At 38.4% G+C, this 17,377-nt stretch overlaps 2 protein-coding genes across 3 annotated transcripts in view; one reads left to right on the forward strand and one right to left on the reverse strand.

Annotated features, from left to right (window-relative positions):
* The window catches only part of ARID4B (AT-rich interaction domain 4B), a 95,807-nt gene that overhangs the window by 15,951 nt on the left and 62,479 nt on the right, over positions 1-17,377 (forward strand). For both annotated transcript variants that reach the window (XM_085315463.1, XM_085315464.1), the window contains exon 2: positions 15,147-15,257. In XM_085315463.1, the coding sequence (XP_085171589.1) occupies positions 15,147-15,257 (111 nt within the window). The remainder of the gene's footprint in view (positions 1-15,146; positions 15,258-17,377) is intronic.
* LOC146589854 (uncharacterized) lies at positions 90-5,401 on the reverse strand. The gene is made up of 3 exons (XM_085315568.1): positions 5,389-5,401; positions 2,699-3,326; positions 90-195 (listed from the first exon to the last, which is right to left on the reverse strand). The coding sequence occupies exons 1-3, from the start codon at positions 5,399-5,401 to the stop codon at positions 90-92; spliced, it is 747 nt and encodes a 248-aa protein (XP_085171694.1).

Here is a 17,377-nt window from a genome sequence, read left to right on the forward strand (position 1 = left end):
CTCAATGGAGTTAAGGTTCATCCTTCTCTGCAAAGCAATGACTTGTTCTGAGGAATTTTCTTTGCTCACTTGTATGGCTCTGGAGAGCTCTACAGTCCTGCTGTATATTTCTGCTCCTTGAATGCCTTTTCAAGATTGTCCCAACTTTGGTCATCTTCTTGGTACCAGTTCTCTGTAGTCCAGTCACTAATTAGTCTGGAATGTGGGACCACATACTGCTTTTTTTAAAGGACTTGATCCCACTTGTAAATCAAATTTTGTGGGGAATTTTGAAATTCATTCTCAACTTTAGATGAAAAGTCTTATCTTGGACCCCTTATTTTGCAAAACGGATTTTTTTTTTWAAAAAAAGTATTTTGTTTGGTTCTCCAATAMAGTGATAATGGTGCTTTGATTTCCTATCAAAATCAACAATCAATGTATTCCCACAGAATACTTAGCTGGATCAATATTTTTCTATCTGAAGAGTATTGCATTGGAAAAGCTATTACCTACTTTGTTTGCAAATAGTGTTGAATGGATATAAAACTTAAACTGTTTTTGAGTGCTATCCAAGTAGATTAGACTTTGAATACAAACTTGCATTTGACCTTGCATGTACTCTAATACTGGAGTGCTTTCAGCCAGTTTAAAGCCACTTYAGGGATTTAGTTGAGATGATGGACTGAGCGCTGTTTGTTAGATGCTGAAGTCTCTGCCTTGCACTCAGGACTGAAACCCAGTTTAGGAATCATTTGAAGAAGAGGTAGTTAGCTTGGTTATCTAGTTATTAACAAAAATAATGTGGTAAATGTCATTTTTTTCCCTCTTCTAGCTGTTGCTTTACACATTTACCCTTCTACCCTTGTAGGAGACCCCTACATCTTATTACTCCTGTAACCCTTGTTTTTAAACTCATGAAAGAATATGAAAAGACGTATTATCTCTTTAACTCTTGGTGGTGCTCTTGTAACCTCTCAAAATGAGTCTTACATCAGTCATAAAGAAGTGAGAACTATTATTGGCAGTGTCTGTTGCCTGCTTTGCTTGTTTAAAGCTATCTTATTTAATTTTGATGCCTGCTTTATTTATACACACACACACACACACACACACACACACACATTTATATATATATGTATGTATGTGTATGTATATGTATCTTCCACGGGCAGGTAGGCAGAGATCTTAAAATACTTACCCTAGCATTCTTGGCTTTATTATTGCAGGACTAACTTGATCTAACCCTTATTTCTAGGCTATTTTTCTAACTCTTCATAATGATCAGAACTGTCTCATGATGAATGTTGAAAGTTTACTGGGAACAACATGAAAATAAATATGACTTTCATTCAGAACAGTTTTGATGCACAGATTTCTGGAAAAGCAAGCCTTCTGTTTGTTTTTTTAATTATTATTATTAGGGCTTAAAACATTTATATTACACTTCTAAAAGTTTCGTATCAGTTGTATAATATTCAGGACTACTGTGGTGCTTTACTTGCTATTTGTTTTTTCATCTCATACAGTTCTACACAAGGCAATGCATATTTTGGTTCTTATATAGGTAGTTGTATATTTTAGGTTGCAAACACAGTAGTGTGTGTTAATCACGTCTCGCTTGAAATCAGATTTTTTTTTTTAATAGCCCCCATTCTTTCCCCCGCCCCCTGTTATCCAGTGGGTTCATTTTAACAGATTAAATATAAATGTATATTACCATTTCGTAAGTCTAATAAGATACTGTATTAAGTATAAGCTATGTTACTTTTTTTTGTAAGTACTAAGAAAAATGCATTATGAAGTTTAAGCCTTTATAATAGGATGCCTTTAAGGCTAAAAATCACAGCTGTAATAGCCACAAGATTGCAGGATTTCAGAGCTATGAATATGAGGAAAATACAGCTACTTTTGGCCTGGATAATTTTTGCACATCTATGATGAGAGGAAGTGGAGACTGACTGCAACAGTTCAGCTTTTAAAACTAAAGCAGTGAACAGATTGTTGCTGAGCAAAGCTGCTGCTGAGCAAACTTGTGTATAGTGTATTTTTAAAATTAGCATTACGATAAATAAGTTCAGTTCTAAACAGAGATGAAACCATGTGTACACTTCCTGCCTGTCTGAGACATTGCACAAAACCCTGGGGGTGGAAGAATTAATTCTGACATACATGAGCACATGTGAGAAGTGATAAAGCTGGTATTTCTTGGTGGAAAAGGATAGAATGTTTTTTTTCTGATTGTTCTGGTTATCTAGTAAGTAATTCACAGAATCTTTAACAGATAATTCTTCTGAAGTATTTCCTGTTCTGTAGTTACCTTTATCACAGTACTTTGTTCTAATTACGGGGATTTCTTGTTGATTCAGGACTTGAGTGTGAATACCTATAACCAGATTATCACAGAATCCACAAGGTTGGAAGGGACCTCTGGAGATCATCTAGTCCAACCTCCCTGCTCAGCAGGGTCACCTAGAGCATGTTAGACAGGGTTGCATCCAGGCGGGCCTTGAAGATCTCCAGGGAAGGAGACTCCACAACCTCTCTGGGCAACCTGTGCCAGTGCTCTGTCACTCTCACAGGGAAGAAATTCCCCCTCACATTCAGGCAGAACTTCCTGTGCTTCAATTTCTGCCCATTGCCTCTTGTCCTGTCACATGGGACAACTGAAAAGAGTTTGTCCCTGTCCCCTTGACACCCTCCCTTCAGGTACTTGTACACATTGATAAGATCCCCCCTCAGTCTTCTCTTCCCCAGGCTGAAGAGGCCCAGCTCTCRCAGCCGTTCCTCATAGGGCAGGTGCTCCAGCCCTCTGATCATCYTYGTAGCCCTACGCTGGACTCTCTGCAGTAGCTCCATGTCTCTCTTGTACTGGGGAGCCCAGAACTGGACACAGKACTCGAGATGAGGCCTCMCCAGGGCTGAGYAGAGGGGCAGGATCACCTCCCTCSACCTGCTGGCAACASTCTTCCYAATRCACCCCRGGAKAYYRTTGGCYTTCTTGGCCACAAGRGCACATTGCTGGCTCATGGTCAACTTGTCATCCACCAGCACTCCCAGGTCTTTCTCTGCAGAGCTGCTCTCCACAAGGTCAGCCCCCAGCTTGTACTGGTGCCTRGGGTTATTCCTCCCTAGGTGCAGGACCCTGCGCTTGCCCTTGTTGAACCTCAGGAGGTTCTTCTCTGCCCAGCTCTCCAGCCTGTCCAGGTCTCTCTGAATGGCAGCACAGCCCTCAGYTGTATCAGCCACTCCTCCCAGCTTGGGATCATCAGCAAGCTTGCTGAGGAGGCACTCTGTCCCCTCATCCAGGTCATTGGTGAACAAGTTGAACAGGATGGGACCCAGCACTGAGCCCCGGGGGAYGCYRCTAGCCACAGGCCTCCAACTAGACTCCAYGCCACTGATGACGACCCTCTGGGCTCTGCCTTGCAGCCAGTTCTCAATCCACCTCACTGTCCACTCATCTAACCCACACTTCCTGAGCTTGCCTAGGGGGATGTTATGGGAGACAGTGACAGTGTTATGGGAGATGACATCCAGAATGAGCTGTTCAATTATGCTTAGTCTGAACTACTGGTTAGAACATTACTTGATCATTCCTTTATCTAATTCAGTAAAAGGTAAGTTAGTATGTATTTTYGTAAGACTGTTGATTTAAAACCTCAAAGAGATAGAGTATTTACTTCATCCTTGGAAGATCTGTTCAAATAACTAGTTACACACAATATTAACATCCTTTTTAAAGCTTAAGATCTCTATTTATTCAGGAGCCATGGGATTTCTTTATGCCCCAGACAGTGAAATTGAACAACATCCAGTATTGCTTTTTTTCCTAGTCAGTGAAAAAGCAGCTGGGCACTGCAGGCCAAATCCAGTGAAGGGCTGTAGCTGATCAAACTTTAGGTGTTTGTGATACTTTGYTGGAAGAGTGAGGGTGCTCCAGAAGCCTCCTCTGTACTGTGAGCATGCAGGTGCACGGCACTGGCTGTGCTCTCTGCTGGGCACTGTCAGGTAAGAATGACTTCAGGGAAAAGAGCAGAAGCTACCTGGCAGTTAAAACAAGGCTGTTAAGCACCTGTGACTCTTTCAGACATTCCATTTCCTTGAACGCGTTGCTGTCCGGGATTTGCTATAGTCCAAATACTGTGGAGGAATGAGTTGGATGATTTAGTTGATAAACCAGGATTCCCGTGGCATGGCATCCAGAACTTGGCATCAGGTGCTGCATAATCCAAGCTGTCTGGGGCTGGATACAGCCAGCAGGCTAAGCTGGGGAGCCATCAGCAGTCAGCACACGTGCTAGAGTTTCATGGCATGGTATGTGCCACATTAACAGTTCGCTGTTATTGAAAACAGAACGTGCTGCATCCTATTTCCTCCTCCCCTAGAGGGCAGTTCTGGAAAAAAAAGTTCTGAAAAATAAACAGAGTATGAGTCAGTGTCATAATCTTGCCAAAAAGTAAATGTCATGTAAAAATATTGTATGTAAATTGTGTGAAATAATCTGCTTGCTTCTGGTGGTATCAATTATGTCTTACCTGGAATACAGTCATTTTGGGGCACTGGACTTCAGGAAAGCTGTGAGCTACTTTAAAGAGACTCCAGAGGAAAGCAATTAGAAATATTTGGAGGTGGGAGAGAGAGCTAAAAAATACAGWTTAAGAGTAACAGTCAAAAGGTGTGTTTTTTCTTTTTCTTTTTTCCTTGTAGAAATGAGATTACTGATCTTTTTAAATATGAAAGCTGCAAAGAAAATAGAAGCATACTGGTACAGTGGAATACAGTGCCTAGAGTATGGAATATTCACTCCTGAGTTTAAGAACAGATCTGACAGACATCTGTTAGGAATTAAAGTTAAAATGATACTACCAAGAGGAATGGCCTTGATAACCTCTTAAGTTACTAATTTTTTTTTTCTTCCTCCCCTCCCTGAGATTCTCATCCATCCTAATTTAATCTTCAGTAAACTGGTTAGATTAAGTTAGTTCACTGTCATTGTAGGAAGTATTTTTTTTAATCTCATTTTCATTGTACTTTTTCCTGAATGTCCTGTCCTTGGCCAACAAGTTTGCAATCAACTGAATAGGCAGCATTTTAGGGAGTTGTGGTAGCTTTAAAATCCTTTCTCTCCTCCTAAAATTTCGTACAATTTTTGATGTATTCTATATTTGCCATATTTTTGGTATGTTCTTGTGTTCAGTTGGCTAACTGCTATGAACACAGTTGCCTTTAGAATCACGTGAAGAGTGAATGCATGTTCTTAGTTCCCGAATGCTTGAATTTATGTGTAGCTTTAATGTGTTGATCAGTTGTGCTAAACTTACTAGATAATCAGTCTTTAGTATGTTTTTTTTTTTCCTTATCAGTAGGAAAGAAAATGCTATGTTTTGTACTTTACTTTGTGTTTACTTTTTAGTTTCATGTTGGTTGACAGTTGCATGAAGCTTTGACTTTACTTTTGGTACTCTCCTGTTGTTCTCCTAGTTAGCAACAATGGCAACAACAAAATCCAAATACTATATGTGACTTTTTGTCTGAGTAATTATATAATTTAGTATGTGTGGTTTTTTTTCTATTCTACAACTTTAGATTTAAAAAAGACTTTTAGATGGTGATTTACAGATCAGTGTCAGTCATGATTTTGGTACAAATATGCAAAATAGGATATTTTACATAGTTTAGATATCTGAGAATTTCAGAATATAGTTTTATTGAAATACCTTTAAATGAGGAAAGTAATAGCTATRTTTAATCAATTAACTTAGCAGGTTTCAGAAGTCATGTTCTGTTGGATTTTCAAATTGGTACATGTTATCTCTTCAACTTCGTCCTTCTGTGCTAGTCTATCAATAAAAATAAATCCTTAAACCATCTTTCCCCCCCCCCACGGTAATTAGTTTAGGAAGTGTTATACTAAGGATAGAAATAAACCAAGAAAAGAAAACTTTTGTATTTGCAGAAAAGTCTATAGTTGTGTATAGCCCCCCTTTTTAAGGTTTTTTTTTTAATTTGGTATGAATTTGCTTCTAAAATTTTAAATTATTTTTTTAAAATAGATTACAATAAATAGATGCTTAATAAAATACACTTTCAAAGAGGAAAAACAACGTTCTTATATGGAAAGTGAGTTCAGATCCTGATCTACCATTCCTATTCTTGCTATCACTTTTGCATCTGAAAATACTGTTTTCTTATTTTTTCTTTCTACCAAAATGGTAACATTTTAATTATATTGTACAGCAAATCTATTCTAGATAAATAATTCTTTTTACATTTATAGATTTTAGTATTTTGTATGCTGTTGTACTGAATTTTTATAGAGCTAACTTTTTAAAAAGAAAACTATCATTAAATTACTTTGACTGGAATTAAATGTGTTGCCAAAGAATTATCAAATTGTTTCCAAAATGCTATTTTTCTTGTTGACTTCCCCCCAGTCTTCACATAGTTCTCTATTAGTTACGTCACTATTTTGCTCACTAACTGCCTGGACCAATTTGTTTGACAAAAATTATGAAATCTTTTTTTTTTCCTAATCCTATTTGCAAGACAAGTATATCATTAATTTCTTTACAGTCCTTTGAACCTCCCCAAATCTTCCAAAACTTGAGCAGCATTTCTAGAAAGAATTCTGGCAACTTCTTAAAAGTGAGAAGTTATTCAAATCTAGTAATTCAAATAATGCCAATAAGCATCTCTTGTAGCTTTTTACTCATAGTTGGAAAAAGTGTCAACAGAAAGATTTCACCCAAGTTGGCATTTAAATAGAGAATGGATATTAATGACTTCTTCCATGATTTTTACCATCTAACCACAAACATATTATTGATTGCTTTTTTTTTTAAGATTTTAAAAATTCTTAGTATTTGAATAAGAAATTGTCTCAGACTTCTTTTTCTTGCACTAAAACACATGAAGTCTGGAAGTCAAATACATAATTTAAAGAAACTTTAATTGAGAAGCTACTTATTTCAAGTTTGTTATTACTATTTTCATCTCTAAATAAGAAAAACTTGATGCTTAGATTTTGCTTGGAACATACTGCCGATAGATGCAGAAAACATGTGTGATCAAAATTAATGAAGGTGTACCATTTTTAGAACTGAAAAGCTAAATAGCTTTAATACTTAGTTAAACCTTACATAAAAACGGCAATCTGGTAGCTATGGCAATGATAGATTTTAAATGAGATTTTAGATTCAGGAGGATACACTGCAGGAGCAAGCATTCAAGGTATCTTGCCTTTGTGTGGTCTTTCAGCAATAGAAAACAAGAGAAGAGACCTACATAAGGTATTTTAATGAAGTGGGATTATTTTTAGAGAAAACAGTCATCAGTTCTGGAGTGTGTGATTTTTTTTTTTTAAAAAAAACATAGTTTTATAGAGTTGTATGCTATATTGATTGAAAGGATACAGATCTGCATTCTTAGATCTCAAATTGCTGTATAAACATCAAATCTCTGCTCCCCTTTAAGTGTGGTTATCTGTTGGCCTCCATTCTGCAATTTTGAACCTGCTGAGTTGTGTGTTTGTGCAGGAAGTCTGAGACCAAATTAGGAACAGAATCAAAAGCCAATGGTTTTCATTCTGTGTTGCTGGYGGGGGGTGGTAGGGTGGGTAGAAATAAAATACTGTTTGCTTTTCCTAAGGGTAGTCACTGTTCTGGGTTTGCAGAGTTGGGGTAACTACAGTTTGGATGTTTGGAAATGATGCTAGTAAGTTCCTGTATGGAGAATCTAGTTGCTCTGTGCCCATGGCTAGGATAGACTTTTAACTTCTTTTTCCTTTAAGGGAATTTTATTTCAGATATTTCTTTAATTTCCCCAGTTCAAAAGCAAAATTAAAATATTTTTATCTTTCTGTATCTGTCACCTTAGTGTAGTCCTAAAAGAACACTGAAAAAAATTGATGGGATTACAGCTTCCATACAAGTTCAACTTTAGATAGATAAATGCAAAACATGCTTTTGTTATTTTTAGTTAAAAGTTAAATTAAGTAAAGGAAGTATTACCTGTGGTTACCAAATTGAACCTCCTGATTTGGGTTATGAGATCCTTCACGATCTTAGAACCTGTAAATGCTATCCATATAGTTAAGAGATAAGCCTTGAAAAGGCACAAAAGTTTGTTTTTAAATCAGCTTAATGACTAGCTTATTTGAAGTTCAGAAACTGACTAATCAAATAATTTATAATGAAGAAAATATCTGCCTTGCAGCTGTAGAGAATACTAAAATTTTCAGAAGTTGGTTTAGTACTTCCAGATGTCTTGCCAGTAGGTTCTATTAGCTTCCAACTTAAAAGGTAGGGGGAAGTCTTTTGCTTTTGCCATGATTATATGCTGATGTTTACTTACAAGATTGGAGAATCTTTGTTTTAAAGGCTTAAACTTCCTGTATTGAATTGAAACTTTAAATTTTTGTTACAAAAATTCAGCCCCTTTTGTTTTACATTTTAAAAATGTTCAGTTTGATCATGATGTACCTACCCTAGCACTGATTGTGGGCAAAATACTGATAACATTGAACCATTATTATTTAGAAATTTCTAAATGATTAATTTTGCCTTTCTCTAAACTGTACAACAGTAACAAAAATAAAATCAAGCCACAATCTGATTATCAACCAGAAGAGCCCAAAGCTCTTACTGTCCTGCTTTCAATAGCCTTTTCATATGAAAGTCACTTATGTTGTAGTTTTGTTGTAGCTTCCAAGTTTCCAGAAAAAAAATCCTCCCATTTCCTGTTGCAGTATTTCCCATTTCTGGGATGCAGATGATGAGCTAATGGACTGATTTTTTTTAATGAGTTTTTAAACTTCTGGCCTTCTATGTTCATTTCAGATGTTACACTTGCCTGTAAGGTCTTACATGCTTCAGTACCATTAAGTCTTTAGAAATCAGTTTCTCTTCCTTGTTGCTTTGAAAATATACAAGAAGTATATTTGAAATCAACTATATGTGTGTTATCTGCCAAATCGAGTATAGTAYGTTTGCTATAGTAATACTGTTTTCTGAAGATGTGTTTTGCTTGTGTGAATTTAGTGATCATCTTAACCATGGGTTTCCCACAATTGGTTGAGCTGTAAGCAAAAACTTAACACTTCTAATAGTACTTTGTAATTTTATTTACGAAGAGACTGATTCTGCAGAGTGTTAGTGTATCTGTACTTTTGAGTGGAACTGATTGCCATTTGAAAATATCGAAGGTAAGTATCTTAGTATTTGGAGAGAAAAAGTTTTAATGGTTTGTGTTGTGTTTTTTTTTTTTTGTTCTTCCACCCTCCTCCCCACCCAGTTTTCATTAAGGTAATTCTTTAAAAATTGTCTACGATGTTGGAAGGTAATTCTTTAAAAATTGTCTACGATGTTGGATTTACTCTCCTTTTCTTGGAAAAGGCAATCAAAATTCTTATTTTGAGAATTTTCAACCCTCCCAAGATTTGATAATTTGTTGAAGGGACTGCAGGATGGCTGCTAATTTTGCAGGATAAAATAGGGGAGTGAAAATATAAATGATAAAGTATGTGATGGCTTTGCTTGCAAACTGGGTACTTCTATATTAACTCACGGAAGATGTGCAAACCATGAGAATACACTTGCTTCTGAAAGGTAACTTTAAAGTTCTGTAGTGGGGAAGAAAGAAGTTCTGACATTGTTTCTCCTACTTAATATATATTATGTGGAAAAACTGAGATGTTGAGCCCTATAATGTTTTTTTTTAAACTAAAAATCTGATTTGGATGSCTAAGGGAAAAGGGGATAGGGTCTTGAATCTTTAACAAGATTTCTTTAAAACTTGGTTATTGAAATTAAACACATGTTGAATTTCCACATAAAAGCTAAAACCAGTCTTTTCTTTTCAGTAGCTCAATTTTTTTGGCTTTAATGAGTATGTTTCACTTGTGTCAACATAGTCTTGTAGACTAGGTAGAGCCTGAATTTTGAATATTCGAAAGCTGAAATCTTGGCATCTTCAAACTTTGTACATACAAGGAGACAAAGGGAAGGTACAGACCTAGTTTTGTCTTYGCATGTTAATCTGAAAGCGGTCCTGCAGGCTCTCCAACTAAGCATGTCGCTATGTGTGTAGATTGAATGCTTAATCTTGTTTTCATGTAGTTTACTTGGAACATCCTGTACATAGTGCAGAGGAATACAGATTAGGAGATGGAAATAATATATTTGTACACACTGTATTAAAAGTGCTTATAGGCGAAGGCCAGTGTAAAGAAATTCTGTCAGCTGCTTCATGACATGACAGACTCTTACAAGGCAATTTGGATATAGTATTGCAGCACAGCTGAAAGAGGAGGTTTGAGGATAATTTCATCCCACAGATGAAGTGGTCAGTTCTCCAGTTTGTCTATATGTTKTTTTTCAACAGCATTAAAAATGAGATATCACTGTCATTTGAATTAAATATATATATATTCCAAAGTGTTCTGGAGGGTCTGTATTTCCTCCCTGACATTTGGAAGATCCAAACTATAAAATGGATGTAAATGTCCAAATTCAGAAGATGCAGGTTCTTTTATGATGTGGGCATCTGGCCATTTTATCAATTCTTCCAAGTATAATCAGCTCGAAGGCTGAAGGAGCGGCATCATTCCAGAAGTCTGTGTTGCCTGCCAAAGAAAATTCAGCCACTGAATTGGTGGAAATTGCTGACTGGTCACCTAGAGACTGCTCCTTATTTAAGTGGTAAACCAGCTTTTCAATTGTGGCAGCCAGGGCTGCATATAGAAAATCCTGTCTGTACAGAAATGTGCATAGCAGTTGTGAATTAAGATATCAGAGAAACTGTTCTTTCTACTTCCATTAATAAAATAAAATTTAGGCACTAGTGAAGTGGTTGTCCATTAGCCTGGATTTCCTAAAAAGAGCTGCRAACTGCAGAAAGTTCATTTCTTTTTATCCCTTCTTTCCCTTTCAAAAGAATGTCAGAAATAATAATTTAAAGCTGTTTTTTGGCTATTGACTTAGGATATGCAGCATACTATGCATTTTAATACTGTTCCTGAGGAATTAAACGCACTGTGACTGTATGCAGRATTTACAGTATTGGTTTTCAGCTTTCGCTGTCAGGAAAGCTACTTTAACCACAAAAACAGGATTTGCTCTGTCGAAGGCTCCTGCAGTCACTCGCTTTTACCCAGTGTGTACGTGGTGGGATTCGTTCAGCCCATCCGTGGGTATTTAACGGCCTCCATTCGTGAGGGCTCTGGGGCGAGGCGGCGGGGGGCTGCGCTCCGCCGCGCAGGTGGCGGAGCCTCCCCGAGGCGGCAGGGTAACTGCCGCGCTTCACCTCAGACGCAGCCGCTGCCGCCGYTCCCGCAAAGCCCTGCCCGCAGCTTTCCCCGGCAATCGCCTTACGGGGACAAATTTAGTTTAACGGCAATCCGCCTTTAATCTACCGGAGGCCCCGGCGCCGCCGGGGAGCGCGGGCGGCGCTGGCGGGCGGATAGAAACTTCTGGCAGCTTCCAGGTCCGGGCCCGCCTCCCGGCGCTCTCCCGCCCGCCCGGCGGCGCCGCCCTCGCCTCCGCCCCTGCGGGCTCCCGCGAGTTAGACGCGCTTGTGGAGCCGAGCTCGCTCTGCTTCCCGCAGCTGGGCCGCGGGAGCCCTCGTCTGCTTGGAGAACTGTTGAAGTCGCTCGTAAAACGCGCTCTGCAGCAGCTTCGCAGAGCTGCGGGGAAGACCTGCCTCTCCCCACAGCTGCCCCGCGGCGCCGGCCCAGCCGCGCCCCGGAGGGCGTTAGAAGCAATAGCCGCCGTCCGCCAGTGGGGAGAACCCGCAGGGGATCGCCGCGCCCTTCGCTCGCCCCCCAGCGCGGGGGAGGGCGAGGGGAAACCTGGGGCAGGCGGCYGGGCCGCCCTGCGCGGTGGAAGAGCCCGGTGGTGGTCTGGGGCTTCACAGGCTCCCAGTTAGCAAAAGCTGACTGGGGAGGGGGCTGTGCAGGGCTCCTAAGAAGGTAGTTCTTACCCACAGGTGAAGAGTCTTACGTTGAGGTGTAAAACGCAAAAGGAAATTCAGATTATCTTGTCTCCTTAGCGTAAAGCAAAGGCTGGGACTGCAGCCCAGAGATTGGGGGACAGCTACATACAGTGAGGCTAGTAGTGCTGTCTCAGGCTTGAGTCTTCTGCAACTTTTAAAAGTCTTCTACAACTTAAAAGAAACTTAAAACATTTGACTTAAAATGATCCAGCGCTGCATCTCCCCCTTTGCCTTAGAGAGTTGCAATGCTTCATATTGATATAATTCCAGAGTGCTTACAATGCCTCTTTCAAGAGTACTGAATCATGTTCTCAGATTTTAGCTCAATTTTTTGACAGTACCATCTTTTGGTAACTTAGGTTGAAAAGCAAAGAGAGAATAAAAGCAAACCCCACTAAAACATGTTAAGTAGGCAAAGCTGCATTCAGTCCGAGAGTAAGCACGTTTAGTAAATGATCTAAACACAGAGCAGAGAAAGGATAACAGGTAAAAACAACTGTGTACTTAATCTTTACAATTTTGATGGAATTGAATAAAATTTTCTGTTTGAGAACAGATGACTCACTTAGAGTTGGTGAAAATGACGGAAGTCACAATAAGAATTACCTGAAATTCATGCGAGACTTTGATCATTAATGTTTACTTTTCTAGTTTGCATTTTCTACAGCAGACCACGTGCTGCTTGTTGTCTGAACTTACCCCTTTCAGCTGAAACAGTCAGAATGAGTGAAGTATATTGTAAACTTCAGTTAGGCGATTTGGGAAAAGACCACTTAATTTGTGTTTTCAGTGAAATGATAAACTTTTCCTGAAGTTTTATCCTAAACATAGCTGTTGAAATCACATGGTTATTAAATACTTTAAAAATGTATAAATGATTCATAGTGGTTAATAAACGTATTCTATTGGTATAAATATTCCTAACAACAGTTGCTCCAGTTCTGTATGTGTGGCAAAAACATACCTACGGTGGTAATCAAATAGTCCATGTGTTTGCTATTCTTTCCCTGGAATTAGTTAATATTTATTATTGCAATTACAGTAATTTTGAAGTTATCTGTTAAAAAAAAAAAAGTTGAGCTCTAGGTCAGGATTTGAAATTAAATTGCGTGATAGTAGAAATTATTCTTACAGGTGTTCACTCCAAGAGTGGATATTCTTATGGAGGATTTTTTTAAGCCAGAATAGTGATTATTTTATCACTATTGTTTGTTTGAATATTATTTGATAGTTACAGCTTCAATAAGAATTTAGAACTGTAAAGTTTGGAGATTGTACAATTGTTTGCTCCTCCTTGTAGCATTTGAACTATGATAATATTGCTAGTATTATTTGAAGCAGTAGACTCCCAAACAGACCTTCAGATTGTCTTACTTCCTAGTACTATAAACTTTTCTCTCTCTCTCATTTTTTTTAATAAGATTCTGCAGTAGTGAAGGAAGTGTTTTTTAGTTTCTGTAAGTTAAACTTAATACTATGACTCCAGTTCTCAAGATCACATATTGGGCTATATAGGGAGATATAAACAGATACTAACACAACCGGGTCTTACAACGTGTATTCACAGGAGAGATCTAGCTATGTGCATCTGTGTTGACCCAGCTGGGATCTGTGTTTCTTTGTAAACTAATCTCAGTAATCCACACTAAGTTAAGAAAACCTAAGGACATGAAAGGCTGTTAACATTGTACTCTTTGCTACTGAAGAATTGAAGAAGGCAGGAGGATTCTCCCCTTCCAGAACCTGACTAACTTCATAAGAGTGTCTATTGCTGCTTTTCCCCTTTCAGATCTACATTGCAGGAAGGGGACAGTTGACCTGCTGAGGGCACTAAGCAAAATCAAGTTTATCACCATTTGTGTTACTATTTTACCATCCTTCCAACTGGAGTAAGAGAAAAAGCCTTGCAGTATTTGTTGAAGACAAATACACTTGGACTCTTAAGGGAGCAAGGAGGAAGCGTGTATCAGCATACCAACACTGTTAACGAATCTTTTTAATCTCAGTTAAATTTTATTATTACAGAATCCATAACAGATATGGATGTCTGTTCATGAATATAGTATTGCTCCTTCCCCCCCCCCCCCAGTGCAGTCATATGGGCATGAAGGGGAGAGGTTCATTAGCACGTTTATGTTRCTGGTTGTTGTAACAAGCATAGATTGATAACATTTTTCTAGCAGTGTGGAATGGGTTCTGTTACATGAAGATGACTGAGGTAAACTTGAGCAAAGTCAAGGTAAAACTTTATTAATACAGTCTATTAGTTTATTAATACAGTCTGTTAGCATCTCATGTCTCATTTTTTCGATTTTGCAAAACATAAATTTCTGAAAAACCATACATGGAAGAACTTGGGTATATACTGGATACCTTTATCTCAGTCCCACTGGAGTTGGAAACAGCTAATGGGAAATCTCTGCTACTGAATGCAAACACTTCAGGGAGATGTACAGTCTCAAACAGTAACTCTTAAGACCTATGGAAGACTGTTACCTCTGTGTTCTTCCCAGGGAGAACAAGAGTGAATCAGAATTGCCTGTTGTGAGCTGTGTTTGAATCGCTAGAGGTACACAAACATAATATGGGTTTAGACAAGGGTTTAGATCTTTCTTTTCAGTTCTTGTTTGGGGCTGCATGGAGAGAGGCTTGCACCTCTTAGAAATGTAGCTTGCTCCTGTCACTTGCCACCAGTTGGCTTCCCTTCTGACCCATCTTGGGTGAAATAACAGGATGAGGTGGTTCAGATATTCAAAATCACCTATCCTGGATTATACCTCAGTTGTTCCCCTCTGAAAGAAGGGAGCCTTCATAAGTCTACCCTGTGTACTAATTGGACCCATTTCCCTCTCCCCAGCTCCTGCGCATAACATTTCTTTCTCTCTGCTCCCATTTTCTGTTTCCCAGTTCAGGTGCCACCTCTTACTTTTTGCAGGACCTTTCCTTCCTCTGGCCCCTTCATCATCTTTGCCCATTCATCCTCCCGTTACAGCAGTGTTGCTACTGCTGTAATGCATGTGTGAATTGAGGGTAAGCTTTATGGGGCTGTTTTGTAATAATTTGTCTGCATTAAGGAAGACAGTAGTAGTTTTATTGCCAGTGGTCCTGTGTTTCTGAGGACTAGGCTGAAAATATTTGAGTAATTAAAAACCAATTGTGTTCCTTTTTTCTTCCAGGCCATTGATGAGCCTCCTTATCTCACAGTGGGCACTGATGTAAGTGCTAAGTATAGAGGAGCCTTCTGTGAAGCCAAGATCAAGACAGCAAAAAGGCTTGTCAAAGTCAAGGTATGTGGTTTTCCTCCTAACCCTTCATGAAAAAACATCGTTGGTGTTTGAAATAACGTAACATGAAACTTTCTAGTCTGAAGACAAATAAGAGGCTATCTGTTCCTTGAAGACTAGCAGTGCAGCCTGTGAAAGAACAGTATGCTTGTTGTGGAGGTGGGGGTTACGCACTTCCCTCCCCCTCCCTTGCAGTTGAATAAATACATTGTTTCTTCTACTGCTTTGCCATCTGCCTGAATCTGGTATTTGTGCCCTTCAATGCCATTAGGCTAACCTTAAAATAGTTTATTAAAATATGACAAATGCAGGTTTATGTACAGGAGAATAAAAAGTTTTAGGTAATTCATGATAACAAAGTAGGTTTAAAATAGTTATTCAGGGAGCACAGGTCACTGCCATTTAGCAGTGGCAACTAGATAATGCTTCAGGAATAAGACGAAACCCTGCTGTCTTCCAAAAAAAAACTTGTCATATTAAATCCTATAGAATAGGAAGCAGGTGATCTTACCTAGTCTTTATGATGACTCTACCAGTAAATACAAGCCATATACAGTATTAATAAAAATTGGAGAGAATGAATAGAAGATACATATTTTAACATCCCTTGGAAATTTACTGCATCATTAGTAGAAATAAAAAGAACAATTTGGAGGCTTGTTTACTTATCTACTTGTTTAAAGTAAGTATGTATATTTACTTATACATATGCTTGTATATAGTAAGTCTACACTGTAAAATGGTCTTAAATTTCTGTTTGGATGGTGCTGCCCTAGGAACTTCTAGTCTGGGAGCAGGCAGTATTTTTCTCTTCCGCCTCTTAAACTCATACAGAAATGTAACAGAGCAGGTTCAAAAGCCCTTCTGAAGAGGAAATTAGAGTGGTAATATACTGCTTAGATGCAACAGAGTTAAAATAGATTTTTTTTTTTTAATGTCTGCTGTAAAAAGAAATGAAAATGCTCCATTACAAACTATCATGTGTTGCTTGGACCTGCCATCGTGCTGTGTCTGACTTTTTTTGCCTATAGCATGTGTAAGAGAGAATAAGTTATCCCCAAAAGCCCTGGTGGGAAGGGCTGTCACTTGATCTGATGAGTAAGTACAATGAAAAGATGTTAGTCTTAAATCTGACATCTTTAAAAAGCCTTTAGAGCAAATTAGAGATCTTTTCATTTCATTAGTCTTAACTGTTAACTGCATCAGCTGGGTTATGTTTAACAGCACCATTGAGTTTAAGCTATTAAGTATCTGTATTTAAGCTGTTAAGTATTGGTATTAAAGTACAGGAATTGTGCCTAAATTAAGTCTTAATTCCTTTCAGCTCCTTCAGAAGACTTGTAACCTTCCTTAGATGGCCCTTTGCACTTGGGCACACTTTCCATTGAGAAGTAGTTTCATATGGATCTATTGCAGCTAGGTCACTGCAGTATTTTGTAGAAGGATCTTGAAATGAAATGAAATAAAGTTTTTACTGTGGTTTGTGGAGGCTGTCTAAAGCGCTGTGGCTCTAAGTTTCTGGGGGATGCATGTGTGCGTATGTTTCTTTTCTATTTGCTACTGCATAATCTAGAGCAGTAAGGTCTGCAATACTGTTACTCCTTTGTACAGTGATTTATTTATCTATCTAAGAGTGYGGTAACAGAATCTGTTCACACTGTTTTTTCTCAACCAAGAGTGTATGTTCCCTAAACATGACTGACAGCTTGATTTTTCTCAAAAAAACTTTTCAAAAATAAAAGCACATATAGACTTTCTGAGTATTAGCTTTTGGCAGGATTTTTACTACCAGGTTCACATTGTCTGGAGTTTTGGTCATTTATACTCTCTGTTTATCTTCCACTTCTTTAACCCCATGTCTYTTATGCTCGAGTCATGTTTGAGGTAGTTATCTCTTCCTTATCAGGAAACTCAGTTGGCTTCATAATACCAACTTTAGCTTGAAGATTCCATTTAAGTTTCATAACTAGATGCACCCTTGAGAAAGGAAGAGGAAGGTGACTGTATTTTAATGGTATAGATTAAATTGTTTTCAGACAAGTAAAATACCTTCCATTGCTTCTCCTTTTATCCACTTTCTTCTGCTAAATTTTGCTTCTTAAGAGTATTTTGAGGGGCACCTT

This window comes from Rhea americana, unplaced genomic scaffold (genome assembly GCF_003343005.1).
Source record: "Rhea americana isolate MKP2758 unplaced genomic scaffold, rheAme1 scaffold_43, whole genome shotgun sequence".
Classification (NCBI taxonomy): domain Eukaryota; kingdom Metazoa; phylum Chordata; class Aves; order Rheiformes; family Rheidae; genus Rhea; species Rhea americana.